Genomic DNA, 27,937 nt, shown 5'->3' on the forward strand with positions numbered 1-27,937 from the left:
CCAAAAAAAAAATATCTCACTCAAAGAGAATTTCACCAGAATCATCTTATTTTTTATACTACATTGCTGTTCAGTCAGCTTTTTGTGCGTAAATTCTTTCTATTCCTATAAGAATTACACCTGACTCAGCTATAACTAAAATACTACAACAATTATGAATATTTCACTCAACAAAAACTGATCGCAATCAAAGTGAATTTCACTCAACTCATCTTTTTATTGCTGAGTGTTATTTTTTGCTCTCGCTCAAATGCAATGCATTTTTTAACAACTTAACAGTTACCTGTTTAATAAAATAATTTCTCTCATTTTATCAGAATTTCACTGAACAAAATAGGAAAATTCCCTCTACCTAAGCGCTTTCAGCTCAGTTTGGTTAAGTGTATTTGACGGTTAAATTTTTTAGCATTTTGATCAACAAAACCACAACTTTACTCAAAGCAGGGCCGACTTAAATCATTTTAAAAGTTTTAGCTTCATCGGTAAAAACATCTTTAATTAATTTACTCTTGATTAAATCGACAGATTAATCAATTAAGTTTCAGAGTGAAATTTTTTGCTCAGTCCAATTAAAATTATAACCTTTGGCGCAAAAGCACAAAGCTGGGCGTATCATGATCTCTCAAGTTGTGCTTTCACTTACCCATGATCCATTTAAAAGCACTCAGATCACAAAAAAAAATTTAAGCTTTGAAAAGATCGCACTCAAAATAACAACTGAGAAACCTGAGTCTCAGTACCACCTTTACCCAATTCCTCAGGACTACACTCCCACACCTAAATCAGTCAGCGGAAAATACTCAACTTGTCAACCAATCAACGCGTGCCACTGAAGAATCACTGCCACTGCACTCAATCATTTGCGTCACCTCACTTAGCTTTGCACCCAGCGCACTCGCACGTTTGCTTGACTTTTTTTTTAAGAAATTGCATGTATGAGAATATCTGAAAAAATATATACAATTGCTTGGCTTTGCTCGCTCGCGCATTGTGCTCAGAATACATAAATTTTTTTACTCATTGCACGCTCTCTCTCACGCTCACTCATATTCAACATGCCGCTGTACTTAAAACTTTGCTGTTTAAATCCAAATGAAATTAAATGAGCTCTACTAAATAACACATATGTTTATTTTCTAATGGTTTTAGTTTTTGTTATTTTGCCTCTCATTGTTGTGTCACATTAAAGTCTATCTCTCTCTCTCTTTCTCTCTGTTAGTCTAATGTCATTATAAGCTGTCCAATTGAAACTTATTACACAATGTACTTTAACGCCTACGTAATATCTTTACAATAACTAACACCGCACCACTTTTGCGCTCTCTTACAAGTAACAATGCTACTCAACACTTAATTACTCCTTTTGTTTCCCTCACCATTCTCGTTTTCTTACCTACACCAACCACTCTATAAGAGTTGCAAACCCTCTCGCTAACTCTCTTCACACACAGCTACTCCCTATCACACCCTTTGTCGCTCTCTTGCGTTAACTTTGCTCTCGCTCAATTTCTTTAACCCGCTATTGACCGGCTTAGACAAATTTCACTAAAAAAATAGACAGGTTGGAAAAAAACCATTAAAAACACATCAGCTTAAAAATTTTTTATTGCTCTCTGCTAAATTTTGGTTTCTTCTTTTTATTTTTATTGTAGAAAATTCAGGTCACCTAAAACTAATTCATTCTTACATTTGTAAATTAGACGCAAATAGGGCTATAGTTTTTTTGTAAATAAATCGCAAGAAAAATAGGAAAAATCTCTCGAATCATAGAAACAAAATTTTTCGCTTAATTTTATTAATGTTTCGAAAAGCGTTTATTCATGTACAAAATACGCCAAATAGCTGTAAATTAATATATAATTGTATGAAAATTACGCAATCACAAAAATATTTGAGACAAGCATACAAAACTCACAAAAAGAAAGAAAAACAAAAAACACTCACAGCTCACACAAACACCAGGCATACTCACAGACCTGCAGATTATATACAGTGGAGGTCAAAAAAATTCGCACGGCCAAAATAGAGAAGAGACATTTTTTTCCCAATATTTCCTAAAGAAACCATTCCAAAACTGTATATATATATGAAAAAGTCCCAACCGCCCCCTCTCCCATGCCAAACTTTTTATTAATTTTGCAGACTATAGCCTACACAACCCACGCGTTTACAACAAAAATACAGACCTTTTTTTAATATATATATATATATAGCGAAAATATGTATACAAAACAACAAAAAAAATATATATTTTTTTTTATATAAATACGTAATACACACATACATTATATATCAATAGCTATGATTATTTTTAAATCTACTTACTCTTACAACTACTTTTATACTCTTACTCGTATAAATATAAACATAAACTACATATATACTTATACAACCTTCAAAAAACTATATATATATATATATATATATATATACATATAAATATATATATGCATATACTCGTGTGTGAACCTACAGCATATTGGGCATGTATCTATTTGGCGGTAAGTTTTGTAAATTTGTGGAGGATACCGGAATCGAACGTGAATGTAGGTGTCCCGAAATAATCAGCAAACATCCACAATGTGAATGTGATCGCAAACACTTCAACAACATTTTATGGGCCACTGTTACAGTCTTTCAAGTAAGAACAACACACCAAAATTTCCAACTTACTAAATACTTAAGTAAACAAACTATCCTCTAAAATACTTAATTACATACTTCTTTTTTTTTGAAATGAGCAAAAAGAAAACTTTCTAAGTACTTAAAAATATATTTATATAATTCAATAGCATTGTCATATGTTTCACAAAGTAGTGTAACTTTGGTTTATTCTACTCAAATTTTTATAGAGTTTGGATATTTTTACGAAAGTGATTTAATTAATAGTTCTTTCCCTAAAAAAGTGTATGATAAATATCGGACAAGAATTTCATTTCTCCAAAATAGATTTCTTTAAAAAAATATATATTTTGAAATATGTGTTTGCACAAAAAATTAGTACAACATGAATTCACATTTTTTTTAATTTTTTTCTATCAAATTCTATTATTTTAAGCGGCAAACAAATTTGGGACAATGTACAAAAAAATTAAAAAAATATATATATATGAGTATTTAAAATTTTTTTTTTAGTTCTTTTTAATGCACTTCTGTTAATGCTTCATTTGAGGAAAAAATTGTATTTTGTTTTTCCGATTTGATTCAATTTTATTAATTTGTATTTCTCACTGAAACGAAAGGGATCATTCTTAGTACGAGGAAGAAGTAATTTTGGTAAAAATCAGACAACAATTTTTTTATTTCGCTTATACAATCTGCTTGAATAAAAAATATTTTTGAAATATGTTTTTACATAAAAAAATAGTAAAACATAAATTCCTATTTTTTTGTCTTTTTTCAATCAAATTTTGTTTTATATTATTTTAAGCGGCAACAAATTTAAAATTAAAAAAAAAAGTTTATGAGTATTTAAAAAAAAAATTTTTAATTCACTTTTTTTTGATGTTTTACGTGGGAAAAAGTAGTTTGAAAAAAATTGTGTATTTTTCCGATTTGATTAAATTTAGTTTTTTATTAATTTTTATTTCTGAGCACCAAGAAGATGAAATTATAAAAATTGACTCACTAAAAGGGGGAAAAAACAGTTTAACAAAATAACGTTAATTTATATAAATATTTAACATAAAGACGATATATTTCAAATGGTGAGACATCTGCCTGTGTATATGTATGAGCAAATCTCATGAGTTATTTTTTTTAGTGTAACTTCCTTCTCTCGCCAGAAAAAAAGCGTGAAAGAATTCTTCTAGCATATATTTCAATCAATAGAGTTCCAGAAACAAGTATAATAAGAAATACATCAATTGTTTGATTAATTTTAGTCTTAAAATGTTTATTTAGACTAAAAAGTACCAAAGGTACTAATTTTTTCATTTTCACTCGAAAAAATCATAATTGTTTTTTTTTTTAATAACTGTAGGAAGTTTTCAAATAGAATGTTCATATTAGAGGCAATTGACGTTGGCATCAAATACAACATATGTGCGAAGTTTCAAGAGTGTGCCACCAAATTAAAAGAAACTATTTGGAGTAAAATTTTTCAGGAACTAAAATTCCATTTATACAACTTTAATTGACACACTCGGAAAATATTCTAAATCTGTTATAAACATGAAAAAAGTAATATAAATGTGCATAAGGAATACTGTGTAAAAATCTTCCACGCCAATATTTAATTACTCTTAAATTATATTGGCTTTTAAGTTAAGGCGTGCGAGTAAACGTTTTAGCTGACTGTATGGTGCTATAGGGCGTATACGTTACATACACAACCACGGGTATATAAGCACGAGTGGTTATTTTTACTTTTATAGTATGCATGTCTTTTTTAAGTTTTCATTTAAAAACAACTTCGCGATGGAATCTTGTTCTTAATGCAAAACTAAAGATAATGCATTGTCTCAGATAAGTGTACCACCACTTTCAACCGAATACACGTTTTTGTCAAAAAATGTAACTCGTGAGATTTGCTCATATGTACAATCATTTTCCAGTGCTACCAAACCGTGTTGCCAAATTATCAGTGAAACAAAACGAAGAACCGATTATAAATTAAACCGGATCTCTATCAGGATTACATCGTTGTTTTTGCATTTGCGTGCAAATTTTTTATCCGGATCCAAGTCATTGGCCAAGAAACCACAGCTAATTATAACATTTCAAATTCTTATAAAATTTCAGATATCAAACGAATTTAAATTTTCATAATTTTGCAAGTTCCAGGTTCTATCTTAAAGGAGTAGAAATTATTTTATATTTTGAAACGAATTTCCGTTGCCCCTTGTGAATTTTTATTTGGGAAGAAACCGGTTTCGGCGTTGCGCCATCTTCAGTCGCATTTTTCGTTGTCTCAATTTTTGTTGTGCCATCTTTAGTGTCAAAAAGAAAAAAATATTCTTTAATAAAAGTGTGATATTTCCGGGTTGGTAAAATTTCTTGAATTTCAAAATTCCAATAAATTTATGAAGAAAATTTTTATTAAATTTTAAATAAAAAATATTCAAAAAAAGCAAAAACACTTTTTTATTCAATTTTCTTAAAATTATTTTAAGTAGGAAAAATTAGTTTAAATTATAACGAATATTTTTTATTTATTTTTCAATTGGTATTAAGTTTTATAATTTGAAGGTTTTTTAAGTTTTCTTAAAAGGATTATAAAATATTTCATGTCGACTAGGCGATTTTCTCGCTATTTATATATGTGAATATTTTGAGGCTTTAAAATTTTTTAGCAAAGACCCTTTTTATTAATAAAATAGGAAGAATTGATTAAAAATAGGATTAACTTTCAAATCATTTGAAGCAGAAAAAATTTTAAATTAAAAATGTTTAATGGTAAAATTTAGGAAATAAATACAAGTTTTGTCGCATACAGCAAATTCATGGAAAAAAAGGGGGGAAAAATTAATCAAAAACATTCTAAACAACTTTTTAAGCGACAATTATTAAAAAAAAATATATATTTATTTATATTTTTTTTTTCATGATATGTTTTGGTACATTCGACGCTAATATTTCGAGTTTTAAATTATATGTAAAACAGGTTTTCAATTTGAATTTGAAATTTTCTTTTTTTGAATTCGCTCTAAAAGAACTATTTTTTTCATTATTTTAAGCTCCAAACTCTATAAAATTAATAAGTAAATTTCACAAGCTAAAATAAAAAATAAAAAGTAATTTTAGCAAAATTTCTTTTTACATTAAATAGTGCTTTTACTGAGTTGTTTTATTTTTATTTAATTTTTCCATTATTATTTTTTCCAAAATTTTCAACAAAAACTGTCTAATTAAGTATAAAAACACTTGAAAATTGTATTTTCAATTGTCAGTATTTTCTCAGTTGTTATTATTTTATATTGTTTTTAAAAACTTTTTTTAATTGTAAATTGAAAACAAACAATTATTCGATAAACAATTTAATGAAGTAAAATTAAAATTTAAAAATAAATTTTAGTAAACATTTTTCGTTTCAATTTTGTATCCTTCACCCCTGTTTACACGTAGCAATAGTGCTCACTTAAAGTGCAAAATTTTTAAACGCACACGTTTTAATATTTTTTTCGTAAAGGCGTCACAAGAAAGCTTTCACAATTATTTATAACAGAATGACTTTTTTTGAAAAACTAAAATTCAAAATTTCAAAACAACTACACTAATAAATTCTCTTCTTTCTGCTAATAAAGTTACTATATTAGGTATTTGTAGGCATTTCATAGACTCTGTAGGCCCCGCAAGGGCTCCACCCACCACCGATTATAAGTACTCTAATGCATATAATCAATAACATTTCATTTTTACCGTTAGCTCATAAGTACATAGTTACCAAATACTATGTTTTTTACTTTACTTAACCGGTGTAAAAGTTTCCTATTAATAATCACAATTATCAGAAGTGTTCAGTTTTAAGTGTTGTTGTAGCCAATTTAAAAATTCTGACTTAGACAAGATTTCATTCACAAATTCTGTTTCGATAAAAAGCAAAACATATAATGCGAAGGCGGTTTTATATTTGCTCTCTATTAACATCGCCAACCATAACCATGATCATAACTATAAGCATGACCAAACCTAAAACTATAACCGTAACCATAACCATAGCCATAAATTCAACCATAACCATCACCATAATCATGACCATATATTGAGCCATAACCATGAGCAATCATAGCGAAAAACCATAAATACAGTCATAATTATAGCCATAATAGCCGTAAGCCATAAATTATAAGACATAGCCCATAAGCCATAAGCGATAAATGTAAACCATAAACCCAACACCCGAAACCCTTAACGATTAACCGTAAATCTAAACCATAAGCTATAAGCATCAACCACAGAACAGAAACCATAAAGCATAAACTATAAACCATTGACCTATAACTATAAACAGTAAACCGTAATCATAAACCACAAAACATTAGCCATAGCCCATGCCAATGCCATAAACCGGTGCCCACCACTGCCGTAAATCATACAAACTGCTTTCGAGTATATCTATAACCTCAAAGTAACCATTACCATCAACTACTATGCATAACCAGATATGTTTACCAGGGACCGAACATTGATGTTATTGATGAAAACTGTCATGGAAAAATTCACTATGAAGGGAATGTTCTACAACTACGTGAAGCATACCAATCGATTTCGTTTTGCACCGAGACTCAAATTTGAAAATAAATTTTTATTTGCAATTTTTATTCAAAATTTAAAAAAATAACAATTAATTTTGATTTTTATATTATAAATCCAAAACAACACTTATTTTTGATTTTTATATTATATGACTTAGATAACAGTTATTGAAGAGTTTTATTTATAAAAGTCATCAATAAAAATCAGTCAGTGACTTTTACTTTTAAAAGTCATTAATATAAATCAGTGACCGTCTTTAATTTTTTAAATCAATCGTATAACAGTCATTAACATTTTTCGCAGTTAAGAAGGTCTTGGAAAACAAAAGTTTACTACGACTTATTCAAATGACTTTTATAAGTATGATTGAAAAAATAAAGATCAGTGACTGATTTTTATTTATGACTTTTATAAATTAAAGTCTTCGGTAACTGTTATTTAAGACATATAATTTAAAAATCAAAAATAACTGTTATTTGCAGATTATTTAAATAAAAATCAAAAATAATTGTTATTTTCGATTTATAAAATAAAAGTCAGAAATAACGGTTATTTAAAGAGTAATTAAATAAAAGTCAAAAAATAATTGTTAAAGAGTGATTTTTTTAATAAAAGTTGTAACTGTTACGGTCCCTGATGTTTACTGATGACTAAATAGGCTTAGCATCGCCATTCCACATTCACACTTTCGCATATAGCATTCCCTTAAAAATTTCTCAAAATCAGCTGAGTAGAAAAATTATTTTAGTTATCGTTACCTTTACCTTACAGTTACCCATTAACCTATACCGTACCAGTACCAGCACTATTTTGTGCTTTAGACATCAGAGTTTAAAAGTCACTACTTTCATTTAACGTTTCATTGTTGAAAAATTAAAAACTTCTTTAAATTTACCGTTAAAAGTTTTAGAATTCAAAGTTTCGAGTTAAGATCACTCTCCAAATATTTTTATCCATATCTGTTATGCTCACAGTTGAACTCGGTACTTGTAAAGAAAAACAAATCACAATCCAAAAACTTGTTCATGTTACTGAGAAAAAGCTCTTTTTCAGTTGCAGAAAGCTTTAAGGTAGGACCAAATGTTTAATTAAACTTAGCAAAATTTATATACATATGTACTATACTCTAAGATGGAAAAACATACAACAGTGTATTATTAGTGCCATAAAGCTCACATGAAAGTGCGAAGCTTTCGAAAAAAGCGCATTCTTCTATTTTTGATGCCTTAGCTTCAGAATAGGTCTCTTGGAATAACTCTACAAAATTTTGTATAATAAAAAATATTAACCGGTTTCGAAAAGTAAATTTTCCGAACTGTGACCTACACAAATACCAATACACATTCGACACTCCCCAGTTTAACTGAGGCACACGTACACACAGGTTGCAAGCCTTTTGCAATTTTTTTTTTTACAGTTAAGCCTTCGCTTGAAAGCTTGTTTTTGCTTACTTAGTAAAAAACTCAACATCAGCAAGATATTTACTAAACTTTTGCATGTTTTTATGATCGAATGGAAAACAAACAAAAAACAAACAATTATTTTAAAATTGTACCTACTCTTCGGTTCTTGTGAGCTTTACGTTGTGCCCTAAAACGTGGTTCGCGCTAAAATAAATTAGTTTATTTTAATTGCACCGAGAAACAAGTTTATACTTGCTTATCCTAATCAAAGCATTAAGCAAAAATATTTTACTTCAAATTACAACCCATACTTATAGAAAATGCCAAAACTCGATGGCAAATATTTTTTTCAAATACAAATTCTCATTAGCATAATTTCGAATAAATACTTGTCTACTTGCATATATTGGCACGTTTTTTATCAATAAAAAAATTTTACAAAGATATAGTTTAAAATTAAAAAAAAATTAGTATGTCTTATACGATTTAACCTTTAAGTATCCTTATAATGAATTTTGAATTTTTGCATTTCCAGCTGAAAAAAGCATTAACACATTAGTTGACACTGCTTTTTGACTCCCTTTTGTTTTTTTTCGCAGCGTAGTTTATGCTTTTAATAATTTACATTTTTTTATTGTTAGTGTTTTCAACAGCGAAGTAATGTTTACATAAACTTCTATATCCGTATTCGTCGCTTTTAGGCATTATGCGCTTTTTTGAGCTTATTTTAAATTAAAGTAAGGTTTCGCAGCTTTTCATAAATTTTAATTTTTATCTGCTATTTCTTTGGCTATGTATTTTCGGCACTTTATTGTGACGTCTTTTTGTTATTATTTCTTTTTTTTTTGTCTAAAAATACACAATATTGTATATTCCAATTTTAAATTATTTTTATTTTTTTATGTGTATTATGTTTTTCGTTCTTTTTTAATGTTTTGCTGAAGATTTTTCAAAAGCAGCACATACCCCCTGTGCACAGCTATGATTTAGCTTTTTTTAATGCGCATCATATTTACAATAAATCAAAACAATTTAGAAAAAAATTAAATAATATTAAAAAAAATTTTAATAAATATACATAAATATGTACAGTGGGGTGCGCATCGAAAGAAAAATGTTGAAATTTTAAGACCCTATTATTGCCTATTTTTATGGATTTTTTAAAAATCTTGTCATTTAAGTCAGAAAATACGGTTTTGTAGATTTATCAGTTTTTGAGTGACTATTTTTCATTCAATGACCTAATATGTTCTGGAAAATAAATTTACTGAAAATTTTGAAATTGCGGAACTTAGCGATGGTCAAAATTTTAAAAATTAAGAAAAAATGTTTTTTTTTTTTATTTACCAGTTGAAAACTCTCAACAATCCAAGTCTGACAATAGATTATTATATATCATTTTAAAGGCCTATAAATAATAATACCTGATAAATCTCCAAACCCGTATTTTCTGACCTTAAATGATTTTTAAAAATTCTATAAGAAGAGGCAATGACATTTCTTAGAAAAAGGAGAAAAATTAGGGTCTCATATTAAATAAAGTAAAAAAATCCATGGACACCCGAATGTTCATATTAAAAAAAATACTGAAAATTAGCAAAATAAATTAACAAGCTTTCGCAAAATGTTGAAAAAAATCAATACAAACTTAAAAGTTGTTAACGAGCTAGATATTAAAAGAAAAAATTCCAAAAATACTAATACAAAAAACTTAGAAAGAATTAAAATAAAATCTTAAAAATTTGAAGAAAACTAGTATTACATGTTTCTACTACTTTAAACCTCTTCATTTTTGGAAGAAGAATATACCAAAAACTAAAAAAAAAATCAAAAATTTGAAATATATTCAGAAAAAATAATACAAAATTTAACTATTATAAACAAATATTAGTTTTTGGTTTTTAAAAACTAAGAAAACATGGAAAAATTATAACAAAAATAAAAATTTGAAAATGGTAACATATTATTTTTTAAAGTATGCAAAGTATGCAACTTATAGATTCCAAGCATTAATAGAATAAGAAAAGAGTAAAAATTAATATTTTTTTAATTTCAAGAAATAAATAAAATAAAAACTAAAATTTGTTTGAGTAAAAGATTAATACAAATCTATAAAGCCTTATAAAACCTATAAACCTTACATATTTTAACTTTCAAACTTATGAAAAATTATGCAATTTTCATCTTTAATCGAACCAATAAATTTTGCTAAGGTAAATACTTTGGAATGGTACTGAAATTTCGGAACAAATTTTCTGTATTTCAAAAAAATTAACACATTAAGAGAAAAAAAAATACAAAAATTTCACCTGGTCTATAGTATCGAAATTTTTGAATTTTTTTGGGATTTCGTTTTGCTGATATCGGAATTTTGGAACTGCTTTTAAAGATTTCGATGCAGTTTTTCACACTGCTAACGAAATTCGTAGGTCTAAAATTCTATTTTTATTTTAATTTTCAGGTTTTTTGAAGCATATTTTCTTTTATGTAAATCCCGAAATTGTAAGTGTTTCCAGTAGTGTTGAAAATTTTCTCAATTCTTTGCCAGAATTTAACGAAAGCTCAAAACAAGTTAGTTTTGAAAATTTTTGGAATTATTTTTGAAGATAGCCAGAATTCGGTATTTTACAAAAGCGCTTATGTTAATATAAAACAGAGAACTAAAGAATAAAGAAGCTATTTTTTAATGATACAAAATTATAGGGAAGTTTCAGAATAAATTTGTTGGATTTTACAAAAATATTAAAATTTACCCATAATAAATTATCGCCGATTAAATACAATCCCTAAATATTGTTCTTATTCCGAATTATATATTGCTTTATAATCTGAAAAAAATTATTTTTTTTTTTAAATTTCGGATAATTAAAAAAAATCGAAATATTTTTCAGGTAATTTAATTTCGCTACCTTTCGCTATAATATTAATAGCGTTTGTAAAAATGACTGGAAAACAAAAAAAAAATATTCTTATTTTCCCAAATTAAAATAATAAAATCTTTAAGTTTTAGTTTACTTACATACTTCATTTAACTGACATTAAAACTTGACAAGAAATTGCCGGTATACTTTAAAAATTCCAGAGTATTTTTGAGATAACGTAATCTTGGTACTTTTCTAGAAAAACTGCATCGAAAACCAAAGCCAAATACGAAGTATTGATCAAACACCAAAATTTCGGTACGGCTTTTCTGTAATAAAATATACATTATTGGACTGAAATTGCGTAAAATATCAGGTGATTTCCAACAGTCCGGAAACCTACACACAGGGCACACAAAAAAGTTTTAAATCAAAAGTTTTTTTTTCATTTTAATTTTCATAGGAAACTGAAAATAGCTGTCCAAATCTTTATAAAGGCAAAATTTTAACAATTAAATAGGTTTTTTTTTATTTTTTTCCAACTTTTTAACGCTTTCAAAAATGCATCTAATTTAATTTAGTACTTCTGAGACAATTAATTATAAAATATGTTATTGTATATCGTAAAATTTTTAATTTTTTTTAATTTTTGCAAAGGTTTTATTTTCATAAATTTTTATTTGATATTTTGCTTTTTTCGTAAACCTCTTTATTTAACTTTTCATTTCCTAGACGTGTCTGTTAGTATTGTTCAAATAGCAAAAAAAAAATACGCTACTCTTACACTTTCTAATTCAATTTCCTTTTTATACTTTCTCTCTCCACATTCCCTCGCTCGCTTCTAGATTTTAACCCAGGAGGATTGGAATGTCGTTCTATTCAATGGCATGGAAAAGACAAGTCATTGGGCCGCATTATATTTTGTGGCACTGATGACATTCGGCAATTATGTGCTATTTAACTTGTTGGTTGCCATTTTAGTTGAGGGATTCAGTTCAGAGGTAGAGTTTTGAAATTGCAAAAAAAAATTTACAAAAAAAAATTACAAAAAAAACAAAAAGGTTTAATATTTACAAGCATGAGTAAATGAAAAACAAAAAGGAATTAAAAATTTTTTTTTGAAACTTTTTCAAGCTTCAAAAGTTTTATATTTCGAATTAAAAAATTACAGATCTCTGGTGTCATAAATAATTTTCCACTCAGACTTTTAAACAATGCATGGCTTATAAATAAACTTATGCGAATTTTTTCTATGCACTCGAAAATGTATATATAAATAAAATATTTTTTTATATAAATATTACTAGTCCGCCCCGCCCACCATTAGCTTTACTCCTTAGCGCACGTTGAAAGCGAAGTGGAAAATTATTTATTTCTGCCAAAGTTTTGTACGCATACATCTTTACGATAAATGTATCGCCAACAACCCAACCGCCGCCGCGGTTTCGCGCCCCTGGGCTTAAGCCACGCCCACACAAAACGCACACACGCTCAAGCTTAAGCTTGAACCTTTCTTTCCTACGCCAGCTTTTCAATATATGCAAATATAATTTAAGAAATATAACCGTAAATGTACAATAGTAAACAAATATAACTGTAAATATAATAATATATGTATGTGTGCCACCCTAATGCATAAATGTAAAACGCCCCGTCCTGCCCCCCAAAAAAAAACATCAAAAAACCAACACCCGCCGCGTACTACCAGCGCGCGTGTGTGCGTCACTTCTGCTCTTAACGGCGCATCGCGTTTGCGTGCGGCTGGCGAAAATTCTAATTCTTTGAATTCTCTGATTCCCTCAGCGAAATGAACGTCGCGAACGTGAGCAACGCGAACTGGTGAAAAAGCTACGCGAAGAGACATTGGCTGAGAATTTCAGTGATGCTATGTACGATGAATCGCGCAGCAGTGAGGCGGATTCATCATCGACTAATGAAAGTTACTATGAGGTACGAAATCGTTGGCATAGCGCCGAGGATGTGCGGAAAGTAAGTAGAGTTCATGTATTAAAAAGAAAGTGTTGTATGTATTTATTTGTGGTATACAGTGAATGTGTGTAAGAAAGAGAGGAAGAAAGAGGGAGAGCGTGAACGAGACGTTGGGAGTGTAAGGGAATATTTAAGCTCAAAGTCATACAACTTGGAAGTCATCACCTGGGTTGCCACTGGCGAAAAAAAATGCTTAGCCTGCTTAAGTTTTTATTCGGCATCGGACTTTTGGCAATTGTTAAATTAAAAAAGAAATAAAACACAAAAGTCCGGTGACAAAAAAAAAATAAATCAGCGGGATTTTTTCAATGGGGAATAAAACACAATCTGTTCGCCTTTTATCGATGAAGTGTGCATTAAAGCGTTCCAAAATTAATGCAACTAAGTAGACTATACTTTTAGAAAGAACTTTATAATCAGCCTTATCACAGTTTCATTTTTCCCTAACCGGTTCACGTTCACTTTTCGTTTCCATGTATGGGCGGATGAAAAATTTTCGGGCGAAAGATAACTACGAAAAATTAAGCCAGAACGAAAAGTTTTGAAGTTCACACAAATTACTTTAACAAAAATCTACCAAAATGAAAACATCTTTAGTTTTATACCAACCCTAATTTTTTCTACCAATTTCGATAATAATTTACCAAAGTGGCAACCCTGGTCATCACTAACATACTCGATTAGCTATTTCCACTGAACTATTCAATACCCTTAGTATTTAATTCAACACACTTTTCAGCTCACTCATTGTTACTCAATTCCCAAAGCAAAATCTTTATCGCCCACAGTTCGAAAGCTGGCCAAAATGTATAACGGGTTATATGATTTTTTTTATTTATATCTTTTAAAGATTTTTTGATTTATTACACTTTACCCATACTCTCACTTAATTTTGGCTCAAATCTATTTAGCTCACTCTCTTTCAGTTCGCTCCAAACATTCAATCACATGCAGTCTATTTCCTAAGCTCCAACGTCATAGGTCTTTCATTCACCCCATCTCAATAGCATTTAAAATTATCCTACTACATTTTTAACATTAAAAGTCACTCAATCATATCACCCAAACTCACTCAACTTACTCTAGTTGTTGCTCCAAAAACTATGACCTGCTTCCCAAATTATTCACCCAATTTTTGACTCAAGATACTACTCAAAACTCACTCAATTAATCTTAGCTCACTCTTTCATAAGCAATATCACTCAACTCATACTTTTCCCTTACAAAATCAGTCATTACTGTCCCTTTTCCACATTTTAACTCCATTTACTCTCTCAACTTATTTCGCTCGCTAAGCTTCCACTCAAAATACATATAGCCCACTTTCCATTACAAAAACTGCTATTTTAACACAATTCATCTAGTTCCACTCAATTCATCTACACTCACTCAATTCATCGCCTTCGCAAAAAACAACAAAAATGGAGCAAACTGCCCCTTACAAAACACTTACACACTCTCATTCGCCTATTGTTTAACGCTTCACAGCTACAAGACCCAACTGAACTTATTATGGATACGAAAAGTAATATGCAAAAGCAACAACATCAACGTATGTTATTGCAGCCCACACAAGACTATCAGATCAATGAGAGTTATTTGGGTGGTGTTGGTGTTGGTGGTGGAAGCAGTGGTTCGGGTAGCGGCAGTGGGCGTAAACCTAGCGACAGAGATGTTGGCAGCAAGCAATCGATGGAAGATGATAAGAATAAGAATTTAAAAAAGGTAAGCAAGAGAAGGCGGTGATGGTATTTTTGTGTGTGCTCACTTGATAACTAACAAAATCCCGTGACATTGGCATCATATGAACATCACGTGTTTATAATTTTCTGTTGGTGATGCTTTATTCGATGTTTTTTCATGAGATCACTTGATCACAGACCATCACTTCACTTCAGCATCAGTCACATGACATGATCACTTCGACTTGTTATCATCCTTTTTATTGCTTCCCTATTCGTGATTATTTATCAGTTGATGTTTCGTTAGATCCCTTGTTTTTGGCATCATGCGGACATCACGCGTCACCTCATGAGCTCATTACATCTCTTGGTCACTTCAGCTTATGATCATAATTTGTATCGCTAATTGCTTTTACTAAAGCTGTTTACCTATCAGCTGATGCTTCAAGAGATCAACTGATTTTGGCATCATGTGACATAAAATCATATGATGAATTTTGTCATCACCTGACCATTTCAGCTTTTTACAGTATTTTTATTGTTACTGTTTTTTTCTGTAAGAATTTTCACGACATCACTTGATATTGGCATCATATGACATAACATCACCTGAGCATTTCTACTTTTTTTCGTAATTTTATATTCTTTTTTCTCTCTTCCGCAGACATATTCTATAAGAGAGCGACGCGGTGATGCGCCACGCCTATCACGTGTACGCCCATTGCGTGAACCGCCCATAATTACTACGACCGCCGCAACGCCACAAGACTCGCCCAACACCACACTCGAGGGTGGAATGAGCTTTCGCAGTTGGAATGCACAAGATTTGGAAACGTCGGACGGTGGGGGCGGCAGTCAGGTAAGAGCAAGGCGAAGGCGCTTAAATTGCATAAAGTCTTATTTTCCATTTAAACTACTAAAACAAAAAATCCCTTGTAAAGTTGTGAGTGAAGAAAAGGTAACGTAAAATCTTTGAACTTGAGCTTTTCACACGCGCACATGCTATGCAGGTCTTGTCTGCTTGCTGCATTTACTTGCTATTTTATTATGAAATTTCATGCAATTATGCTGGTTTGCGCCCTTGCTAAAATACATACACTTTTACTTAACTCATACGTGTGCTGCCCTTGACTTCTTTTCGCCCTGCTCGTAAATGCCAATGCTAAAACTTTTTTCTTTCTTTCTCTTCCCTTGTCTCTCTCTCTCTCTCTCGTACACAGTGCCCTGGTTCGCCGTCACTACTCAGACCACCGACCATCTTCACCGGCCAGCGTTCACTCGACGAGGGCATTCCGTCGATTGATCTCATACCACCATCACCGGTACTTACGCACAAACCATTGAACATACTGAATGCCAGCCAACTACAAGGAAGCAATACTAACCTAAGCAGTTGTAATTTAGTACCTAACAGTAGTAGTTTACTCCCTAGTGCCCTAAGTAGCAATAGTAGTGTGCATAGTGTTGTCATAGATGATATCTCGAAGAATGCCGATGCCAGCGCCTCTGGACCGATCTTTGTGCCAACAACGATCTCGGCAGTATCCGCGCCCAGCACGCCACTACCAACTGGCACAGGCAATGCTGGTCTTAGTGGTGTTGGTGTTAGTGGTTGTGGCGGAGGGAGCGCAGTGAGCAGCATCGAGTTATCGCCCTTAACCGCCGCCGCCATTGCCGTTACCACTGGTGCTATGTCGCACACGCCCACAGCGACCACCGCATCGGAAGCAGCAGCAACGTCAGCAGTCCCACCTTCATCCTCGTCACCAGCCAGCAGCAATGAAGCGCCGCCCACACTGCCGTCAACAACCGCCCCAGCGACATCAACAATCAGCCCTTCGCTGCCCGGCATGCAGCGCATACCCAGCCTGAAACGTTTTCGACGCAACAGCTCGAAGCGTTCGAAAAAGAAGCCCGCCGATGCCGGTAGTGGCGCCGAAGATGACGAACAGCAGCAGCTAAACAATGGCAGTGACAATTCTTGTCTGCTCGCGCCGCACAGTAATGGCGGCTCTGTGCGCTCCGATTCCTTTTTGAGTCCGGCGCGCACGCCCACATCTGGCGTTGCGACGCCACTAACAGCCAACAATCAGACTAATAATCAACAAAAGACGAAAGACACAAATCGATTGAGTCCGCAAAATTCTTTACGTCGTCTTTCCACCACACTCAGTATTGGCAGCATACCGCCGTTGGGTAGCCGTCGTGCCTCAGCTTGCATCTTCAACTCGCAGCTCTATCAAAATCTCAATCAGCCGCCCAAACTATATGCGCCCTCAGCTACTCAACGGCGCATGTCTTCATTCGAATTGGCCTTTAGCAAAAGTTCACAGCTAAATTTGCACAATTTGGAGGCGAATCGCAAATCAATGTCGTACACGAATTCCAAACTCGATTTGGACAAGTGGCAACGATCATACACGAATTTAGAAGAGCCCGATATGTTGCAACAATATATACAGGAGCGTGAGAAGCGAAAAAGTTCCATAAGTCAATATGCGCGACAGCAGAATTTGCAACAAAAGCAGCAAAAACAATATGAGCTAGAAACACAGCAAGAAACGCGTACCGAACAGCAGTCGATGATGCAGAGTTCTGGTTATAAGACGAAGTTAAAAATGCTCATTCGGCGACTGAAGCCGACGAACGTGACAGAGCAGAGGGAAACATACTCGCTGTACATATTCGCGGAGGATAATAGGTAAGTTCTAGGGTGGAGAAAGTAAATTGTCAGAAGGACAATGGGCTTGAATGAAAGGTAGAGTAGAGTCCTAAAGAGCTCTAGTCTAGGGATAATATTGGAAAATCAAACAACAAAGTAAAATCTCTGGAAGAAAAATAGGGTCAGTATTGTGGAAACAGCATATGGCGACTCTAAAGACAAGAGAAAATATGTACGAGTCTTACGAAATGAATCAAAAGTTATTGAAAACAGACATGATAGGTTCTCTACGGAAACTTGGCATTGGTTATTTTTTGCTTCGCCAGGCAGGAGTAATAGCTATAGTCAGAATTTAAGCATTCGTTTCTCTCTGGTAAGGCTTTAAGTGTTGGTCATATCCTCGTCCGAAAAGAAGTTGCTGAAGGAATTAGGGATTCTGATGTTAAGAGATCGCTGAGTCTAATAAGTGTGGATATTAATATGTCCCGGAAATCGTGGACATTCGATGAGAAAGGCAAGATTGATGATTTACTTTCCGTTGTCATAGAAAATATGTTTAGTGCTTTGAATATGACAGCCAATTCTAGATCTGAAGGACCTTAATAATGGTGGATCACATTTGGTACTCGGGTAGTATCCTGTCGATAAAAAAGTGTTATTGAATATACTATCTACAGTTCGAGAGCGAATCCTTACTTAAAATTGACTACCCCAACGGAGATTTAGATTGGCCAATATCAATAACCTTTTTTCTCCTGTGCGAAAAAAGAGAGATTGCTGCTCAAATTTAGGAAACTAAGCTTCTTCTGGCCGAGTTACTGGCTTATAGAAATTTTACTCGGCGAAAGTCACATGTTGCTTAAACCGTATACTTATAGCACGCTGATTCGGAGGACACATACTCTGAGGACGGTAACAAGATTACTCTAAACCGAACATTTTTCCTCAACTAGATATTCCCGAAGAATAGAATAATCTAGTACAGTCCTTTTGAATCAGCTATGAAAGAGTCTGTTCCAAAGAAGAGACAAAGATGCTGCCGATACCTTCCCTTGAAGATGCCAACTGAGATCTTCACAACAAGAATAACAAATTTTTTATCTTTCTTATTACTACACCTTCTATGGGAAGGTAAAAAGCATACGATTTTTTGGAAGGTACTGCCTTCATATACCCATTGCCGCCGCTGAACGGAGTCTAGTGGTGTGAACATATTTCACACCTGCTTCCCCAGCAAGTGCAACAGAACCGTAGCGAGGTCTGATAATCATTTTCTGTGCTAATGCAACCTTAACAAGGCCTTTCGTTTCTAAAGAGAGAGCCTTCGACGACTTTTATCCTTTGATTCATACAGTAGTAGGTGAAGTGATGGTGGATTCACGCTTAGTAGGATTCGTCGAGACATATTGAGACAAACCATGAAATGACGATGAAGTTTAGTACAAGAGACTAACGATATTAGAGCATAGTCAATAACTGAAGATGGTATAGGCAGTGACTAGTGGTAAAAAACAAACCTCTGCCCTTAAGAGGAAGGAGCATGATACTTTGTGCCAGTAGCTTCCGGCTTTGGGAAATTGCAATAAGGGTCGTTTGAGAAGTTTTTTTTTTTTTAAGACATACACACCATGTAATGTTGCATACTTTTGGGCGCACTCTTTACTTCCATAGCAACTAAGGAAATTGGACACCGAAAACAATTGTACTACACTAATTTCCACAAGTTTCATAACGACAGTAAAATTACGCGCATATCCCACTTAATGCAGCATTGTCATGCAGGTTTTTTTTTTACCGTAGTACAATGGTAATGTTGAATTCGAAATTTCGTAATAACCACTAGACTACAATTACCCAAAGCTACTTCAACACTTGTAGCTTGTAATCCCACAAAAAGTAGCGTAATCCGCCAAACCATACAAGCTTACGTACATGCATATCACATTTTTACATACACACACCTACATGTGCATGTATGTAAATACATACATTTGAAATTCGAATCTACATAGTCACCTGCTGATTTTTTCCACTTCGTCGCTCTTTGCATTCAAACTCCCAATGCCATTGGGAATTTTTGCACTCACGTAAATACAAAGTTTTACTTTTATTTGCTGTGCCCAGTCAAGCATTTAATTCAGCAGCTATTTTGCAATGGCTCATTGCTAGTGCTGCTTGCTACTCAGCGCTGTTGCTCTGCCTCCAACTGCAATGTGGAAAAGAAAACAAAAAATAAAGGAAAAACGCTAAACTTTCATTCACTGACAATGAGATAGTTTGTTTGAAAACTTTAGTATCCTGTTTTGCGGCAGGCATTACATACATACATACCTATGTGCATACTTGTGCACATCTATGTAAGTGTAAACAGAGATATAATCTCCAAATATGTATGTATGGTGATTATACGCTGCCAAAATCCCAGCAGTATCCAGCTGTGGCTGCCACCGCCACCGACCGGTCAATAGTGTCAACCAACCGACCGCACCACCTATTCGCCTGACCAGTTGTGCACTCAATAGCCAGCAAGTAGCAAAGCTTATCTAGTCGGCAATTCATTCATTTATTTAACACCCACATTCGTACATTGATGCATTTGCTCTCACAATTCGAGTGGCGGAAAGCCCATTTACTGCTCGACTTATTTGGCTATAGGATTGGCCTCATGTATTCGAGCAGCAGGTGGTCGGTCACATGCACTTGTATGCATGTATGTATGTGTGTGTTTGGCTTTGGCTAATGGTGATGCTTCTTAAAAATACAGCAAGAAAGAAATAACAAAAACTTGCTGCTAACTGCTGGAATTCTCATTCGGTTTATCAAACAGTTTTTGTGTAAAAACGTTTGACTTTATATTTAAAAAAGCTTACTATCGAAGTCACGAACCATAATGATTACACCAAATGCCAGAAATGTAACGTGGTTGCTGCGTTCTCACTTGTTGCATTTGCTACAATTCTCATCGGGCAAATAAAACTTCTGATAATATTTGCGTGTCCACAACTACTTCAGGGTTTTAACTTAGCTTGACAGTCTGCAACCTGAAACATAGTTAACTGTTCATAAGCCCAAGTGGAAGATCGACCTATCTAGGCGGCCGGTTCAAAAACGCCCTATCTCGGAAAACTATTCAAGAACGCGTCTACTTCAAAATTTGGTTGAACTGGCTGCCGAGATAGGTCGATCTTCCACTCAGCTGTCGATATGGAGTAAGAAATACTTAAAGAATGGATATGCTGATGGCCTTAAGTGTATGTAAATAGATCTATAATTAATAAAATAGTTCTTTCTTCCCTCCCGATGTTGTTAATCCTTATTATAAATATCGATCAGAGAGCAGGCTACTCCTATAATAATCTCCATGACGATCACTTAAGTAAATAATTTCGAGCAGAAGAAGAAATTAATTCAGGTAGTTGGAGAAAAATTATGTAAGCTTAGTACTATTGAGCCTAGACAAGCAAGTCGTTTGGACTTGAATGAGTACTTATCGGGAGCTCAATAATGCCTGAAGCTGCTTCGGGCCAATAAAGCTCCTAAAAGCACTCATTTGGGTATTCACGAAGCTTTATAAGACTATAGATATGCTGAGATTTTAAGACTCTTTTCCGATTTACAAACTTCCTTTGATCTTCGCGTCATTTAGATCATGAACGAGGGATTCGAAAAGTAATACTTTGCGCATTGGACTCATATAGCTCTTTAGTACTTCGAAAATGCTAAAACCAGAGACTGTGACACACTTTTCGGTAAGTGTTAAGGGGGGTTTTGAAAAAAAAGTGTCAAGAAAAGAACACCTCACATCTTTTTGGTTAGTGTTAAAAGGTTTTTTGGAAAGATGTGTCCAAAAATTAACACCTGAGTATTTCGAAGTGCGGAAAAAGAAATCTTAAATGTCTTTGGCCCATAAGCTTTAATTATTTTTCCTTCCGCCAATTTTAATACTTCAATAACTACGTTTCCTTTATATTCTTCTCGTTCTCATTAGCAATTACACTTATTTACTTTGTCGCAATTTCATTTTGCTTGCTTTCCATTCACACTCAACAGGTTCCGTGAACTATGTGTGTGGTTTGTTAATCAGAAATGGTTCGACAATGTTGTCCTGCTGTTTATCGCACTCAATTGTATTACCTTGGCTATGGAACGACCAAATATACCGCCAACGAGTACGGAGCGTTATTTTCTTGCCACAGCCAATAACGTGTTCACAGCCGTTTTTACAGTGGAAATGCTCATTAAGGTAAGTCCAGAATTACTCAGACAAAAAAAAACAGAATGAAATACATACATAAATACATTCGACAATACTAAGGAAGATTCATACATCCACAAAACAATAACACCACATGCAGTAGTTGTTACTGTAACCTTTAGTCTGTCTGTCCATGCCATGTCTGCTCAACCAGCATGTTGCCACGTATACAAGACTACTTTTGTTAAGTCTTACTGGCAACAGGCGCTCTGCTTTCATGGTAATTACCGTAGCATTTTCGGCATTTAGTTACATATGTACATTGTTGCCGAACATGTTCATACACATATTTGTGTGCTTGCACATGCTTGCGCATTCATTGGCACAGCATGCGAGCAATGTCCTAAGTGCTAAGGATTTGGTGATATTTACTATGCTTTACCGCTGTGTTGTACTACAATGAATGAAAATACACTCGTTTTTGGCGTTTACCTCGAGGACTTCTGATATTTCTGACTTTGCATTTGGCTAAGAAATGCTTTGCTAGTCCCCAGCACTGAATTGGATAGCTTTGCTTCAACTCTCTGGTTGAATGGGCTATGGTTGATTAGACAATGCTGGAAGTGGTTAATTAACGCAATTGCAATGATGTTGCTCTCAAATTGATGAATTGAACAAGATTTAGGAATTGGCAAAGCAATCGCAATATTGAGTATTTTCGAAATTTGGAAAGAGCAGAAGGAATGCAAATCTATGGTCACAAGCGAAGGATAAAACAAGGTGGGACGATTGGATGAAATGGCATGTTATTTTTTCTTATATGGCTTAGCAAATTCTCAATATAAGCGGTGGCTACGTATGCATGTAGAATTCAAAGCCAGGTTTGTGTATATTAACCATATACATATATACGAAATTGATCAGTGAAGAAGCAAGAAGAGGTCTATAAGAGGGATCTTAGCGATATATTTAGTTCGGCTTAGATCAATGTTCTGTGGAATTCCCAGCAGTAGACGGCTTGTAGGCTAGGTACGGTTGTGAAACCGATCTACGATGAAATATCGTTAGCATTATCTTTATCTGACTTATACAGCCCGAGTCTAAGGTCAAGAATATTTTCAATTGAGCCTAAGAAACTCCCTTGAACATTTCCGTTCCACCTTGCTCGGTAAGCTAACATGAAGTCATCTAAGAGTAGATAGGACGCAGGTATCCTTGCACTATAGAGCCGCCTTGCCGGAGCTTATGTAACCAACTTAAGCACCATACAGGCTTCTTCACTTTCTGCATGTTGTGGTACCTGCGAGTCTAATAAGGAAACATTATAACGCAACTGAAAGAAAAATTCGCGCTTTCTTTGACTAATCGACAGTCACCTCTGCGTGATACAGTATTCCGTAAGCCCTAAATTGAGCCCGATGGAGAGTACTCCCAGAAGATATTTCCACCGATCCAACCGTCAAGGCTCAACCTGTTCAAATAAAAGTACAAGTGTTTGTCATTCCAGCTTTTGCCTGCTAGCTGATTATTCTTTGAGGAATTAGAGAACAGAAAGTGATTGCAGCTAGTAAGATTCGTCCGAAGCTCAAGGTTTTTTTAAGCACCAAGTCTTCCTCACTCTGACCGCAGGTTGTAAGTGGGCGTTTAATTACTGGTTATTGACTGCAAAAGTGAGGGCTGTTCCAACTGTATCACTGTTGCCAATAAAGACGGTCTGTTGCAACCACTCTAACTTCAAGAGAGAGGCCTCAGTATAACCGATCAGAGGCAATCGGGTTTTTTATTATATTTTAAAACTTAGTCGTTGCCTTTCTGAACTCACTACTTATCTTTTTTGTTGCTTATAGAGAAACTTTTTGTTTTTATTTTATTGTTCGAGTAAGACCTTAAGCGCATACTCATCGAGAGTGCTTCCAAAATCTCTTGATGTAGAGGAGAAGTTAGACGTTGCAATGATCCTTTGTAGTCAATGTTAAATAACTCAATATGAACTAAGTTAAAAACATTTATGTACAGCGTTCACTTAGCCGTATTCCGTCATATTTCATCATTCTTTGTCGACAGTGTGCCTTTAGCGTCATTAAGTTGTCATTATGGGTAATTTCATTCTAAACGTGCGTATGTAGACCACACTCAAACACACACACACACATACACCAACACCTTCTAACACTTTACCTTTACTGGCTATTTGAATGATTTGCATTTCTCTTTTACTACTTTCGTCCCTGACTATTTAGGTGGTGTCGACTGGCATGTTTTATGGCCCTGATGCCTACTTTACATCCGGCTGGAATATAATGGATGGCTCATTGGTTATAATATCAATCATTGATTTATTAATGTCATTGTTTAGCCAATCGAGTCCAAAGATATTTGGGATTTTAAGGGTAAGTAGTGGGCAAGTATGTTTGATCTATCTGCATACATATGTATATAAGTATGTATGTATATACATACATGATGACATAACGTGGATTAAGGGGTTAAGTTGTGTAGTATTTTACAATAATTTGCTTAGGGTGTGGAGTATATTGAGTAAGGACGATGTTGGCGATATTACAGTTGCTTGCAGTGCTGGTAAAATGTCAAATCAGGTTAAAAGCTATTTTTTTTTTGTGAGACAAAGAGTAAAATGAAGTAGAAGGGTTGTGGCGATATTTTTTCTTAATTAACTAATTAATTGGCTCACGCCACGCGCTGGTGTAAATGCAAACATTTAATTGATTTTTAATGACATTGACTTTTTTCCTCATTTTCTATGGCGAAATTTTGCGCTGACGCGTGCAAATTTTTAATTGATTAAAAAAATGTGTGTTTAATGCTAATTAAACTGCGGAATAAAGGGATAAAGCGTAGTTATTTTATGCTAGCTTAGGCTAAATTTAATTTTTTTTTTGCAAAAAAACTGAATGTAGGAATTAGAAGTTCGTTTTTTTTTTGCTCTATATTCGCCGGTATTTAACTAATATAGAATTTTGTTACGTTTGTGGGAAAGAAATGAGCAATCAATTTGAGAAAGATTCATAATTTTTAATCCAAGGACTCTAGAGTGTTTATTTATACTTGCACTTTGGATAGCTTTAGCCACACTCAGAGGCGGTAGTCGACTATTTTACTATAAGCATAACGGACGGCAGCGTTGATCCGGATCAACTCTTTAATTCGGAATTATCTCGGGAATTAACTGCAGTTGATCCTAAGTAGAGTTAATTCTCAAACTTAACTCGGATCAAGGGAATATTCGATGACAACACTGACCAAAACTGAGAGAGCGTAGAATAGAGATAGAGCGAAACTAGCATGTACATATACCTTTTCATCGGTAATGCAGTCACCATACAAATTCAAATAGGAATCCAATTGAAATTGAATAAGAACTTATTTGAATTAATATGGTGACTGTATTACCGACGACAAGGTGGATTTCCATGCTAGTTTTGAATTTTCTTTGTGTTCTACGCTCTCTGAGCAAACAAATACGCAAACAAAGCAGCCAACTACTTCATCGCGGTAGCCGTGTGGTGAGGGCTGCGTACTACAAGTCTGCAGGTCCACGGTTGAAGCGATTTCCAAAAAAAAAATTTATTGTTACTTAAATTTTTTTAAATTTTATTTTATTAATATATTTAATTTTACTTTATTTTATTTTCGTTTGTTTTTTTTTTTTGATTTCACATTTTTTATTTTATTATTAGTTAATTTAAATTTTTGGAGTTTAATTTTACTAAAGAAGTCAAAGACAACTAATTAAAAACAACTTAAAAAAATATAGAAGTTATAATTGAATGATTAAAAAAAATTAAATGAATATTCTACTGGCCGTGGGATTCGAACCTACGACCTCGCGGCTCACAAATCCGCATTACTACCGCCTGTCAAGGCACAATTTTGATCAGATCAATTGCGCCGTTAATCCGGATCAACGTTGCCGTCTGTCTTTGCTTGAAGAATGTACATTAAGCCAGATTATAGACTTTAGCGGGCAAGCAAACTACACAGTACAACAAATTTACAAAAATTTTATACAAAAGGAATAAACGCTATGTATATGTTATGAAAGAGGATACCTCTATGCCCAACTTTGCCGAAGATAGTAATAGTTTAGATTTGTCGAAATGTAAAATATAATTTACGACCTTCGAACATAAAGAGTAATTTTTTTAGAACGTTTTAATCTACTAACTGTTACCATAACGGGTCTTTTAGACCCTTCTTTTGTAGGTGTTATAGCTCAGACACTTGTAATGGTCATAGATAGTGGATGATATTATTATTCTTCAAAAAAGGGTCACCATATAGTTTTGCTTTTCTTTACTAGCAAAAGAATAACAGGTCGATTCTGAACATAAACTCTCTAGGAGTTTTCTCTCTTTTCCCTTTCCTCCTATCATGAATAAAAATTTTCTGAGGATTTTTTATATTAAATGGCAGAGTTGAGCTCTCAAAAAAGTGTCAAACAGCTTTTTTGAAGTTCGAATTTCCTTCCATTGCAGGATTTCTTTCTGGGGAGTAACCAATTCCCGGAGAACAAACTCCCCGGGAGTATTAAGAATTGGGCGGTAAATCTATTGAAACTAAAAAGAAAATAGCGGGACAAGCGTTGCATAAAACAGTTTTGCAAACATACACATAAATCTAGTTGCTGCTAGGAGAAGAGTTGCACTTTATTTTAAACGTTTTAAGTGATACATTTTTTAGTACTTTTAGGAGGAAATATTTTTTAATAGCATGATTCTGTTAACATTTCCTAAAAAAATCTCTGAAAAGTGGCAAAAGTCGCACATAATTTTGAAAAAGGGTCAAAATATCAAAAAGTCGGGCCAAAGGGTATTGGCGCTTAAAAAGGGTCGAATTGCCCCTTTAGTCGCACAGCGGCAACACTTATCCCATAAAATGAAAAAACTTATCCGACTAAACCTAAATTCGCTATAGGTATTTAACTCCATTCGTGATTCTGATATTATAAAATAATGTGGGTGAAAATCTATATCACAAATTGGCAGCCAATTTGTTTAACCCTTTAGCCCCTGCCATTATCGGTATTTTTTACCCTTACTGTAGGAAGTTAGTGGTAGTTAGAAGCTATGCATTTTTCAGTAGAAAAAAAGCCTTAATATGATATATGCATTTATAACGAAACTTTTATTAAACTATATAACGCGGTCATCTTTAATCAAAGATTTAAAAATTCTTACGAGAAATTTGCAAATTAATATAACCCGAATGAAGATAAAGAACTACAGCACATATAACCCTAGTAAAACTGTCTTCCTAACATTTATGTATGTAGAGCACTTTGAGCCTCTATCTGTCACTTTTAATGGTCTAACATGGAACCCCTTTAAAATAAAGATCTCAAATACCCGTTATTTTAGAGGTAAAGGGTTAAAATTATCCACAAAAAAATTCTAGCTAAATTTTAGTGAAGAAATCTGACGACAGAAATTATATTTAAAGTCGTTTTATGCATAACATTATCGTTAAATTAATTCCACCTTCGGCCAAAATGTCAGAACTTTAATCCTCCCTGAAAAAAAAAACACACACACAGACCATCTGGACTACATAATAATACTATATCGGAAAAGTTAGTCAGGGAGACATTTCCATTCATAATTTATAGCGTTTGTTAATGTTGAGTAGCCAGTGTTGGGCATCGCTATATTTGATAAGCAAGATGAGAACTGCAATAACTAGACAAAGAAATTAAATTCCGGTTTTGGTTAGCAAATTTTTTATTTATAAATATTTTAGTCTGTTTGGCATCTCTTTTCGCCTTGATCGTTAAGGGGTTAAACATGTATTTAACACTATATTTCTAGCATTGTTTGATTTAAAATAAACTTAACTCAACTTATTTTTCGAATTTAAAGTTAAGAAAATATACATACATATACTTTAAAAATGTCAGGTAGCTAATGGCTTTTTTGAATTTTCTCTTTATG

General features: G+C 33.4%; 1 protein-coding gene across 1 annotated transcript in view; it reads left to right on the top strand.

Moving 5' to 3' along the window:
• Positions 1-27,937, top strand: part of LOC118748752 — a 305,281-nt gene that overhangs the window by 272,138 nt on the left and 5,206 nt on the right. The window contains exons 15-22 of the mRNA XM_036483405.1: positions 2,476-2,641; positions 12,307-12,462; positions 13,265-13,450; positions 14,939-15,175; positions 15,797-15,991; positions 16,353-17,833; positions 21,845-22,037; positions 24,230-24,379. Coding sequence (XP_036339298.1) covers positions 2,476-2,641; positions 12,307-12,462; positions 13,265-13,450; positions 14,939-15,175; positions 15,797-15,991; positions 16,353-17,833; positions 21,845-22,037; positions 24,230-24,379 — 2,764 coding nt within the window. The remainder of the gene's footprint in view (positions 1-2,475; positions 2,642-12,306; positions 12,463-13,264; positions 13,451-14,938; positions 15,176-15,796; positions 15,992-16,352; positions 17,834-21,844; positions 22,038-24,229; positions 24,380-27,937) is intronic.

This window comes from Rhagoletis pomonella, unplaced genomic scaffold (genome assembly GCF_013731165.1).
Source record: "Rhagoletis pomonella isolate Grant_MI unplaced genomic scaffold, Rhpom_1.0 Rhpom_scaffold_00013, whole genome shotgun sequence".
In the NCBI taxonomy this organism is placed as follows: Eukaryota; Metazoa; Arthropoda; class Insecta; order Diptera; family Tephritidae; genus Rhagoletis; species Rhagoletis pomonella.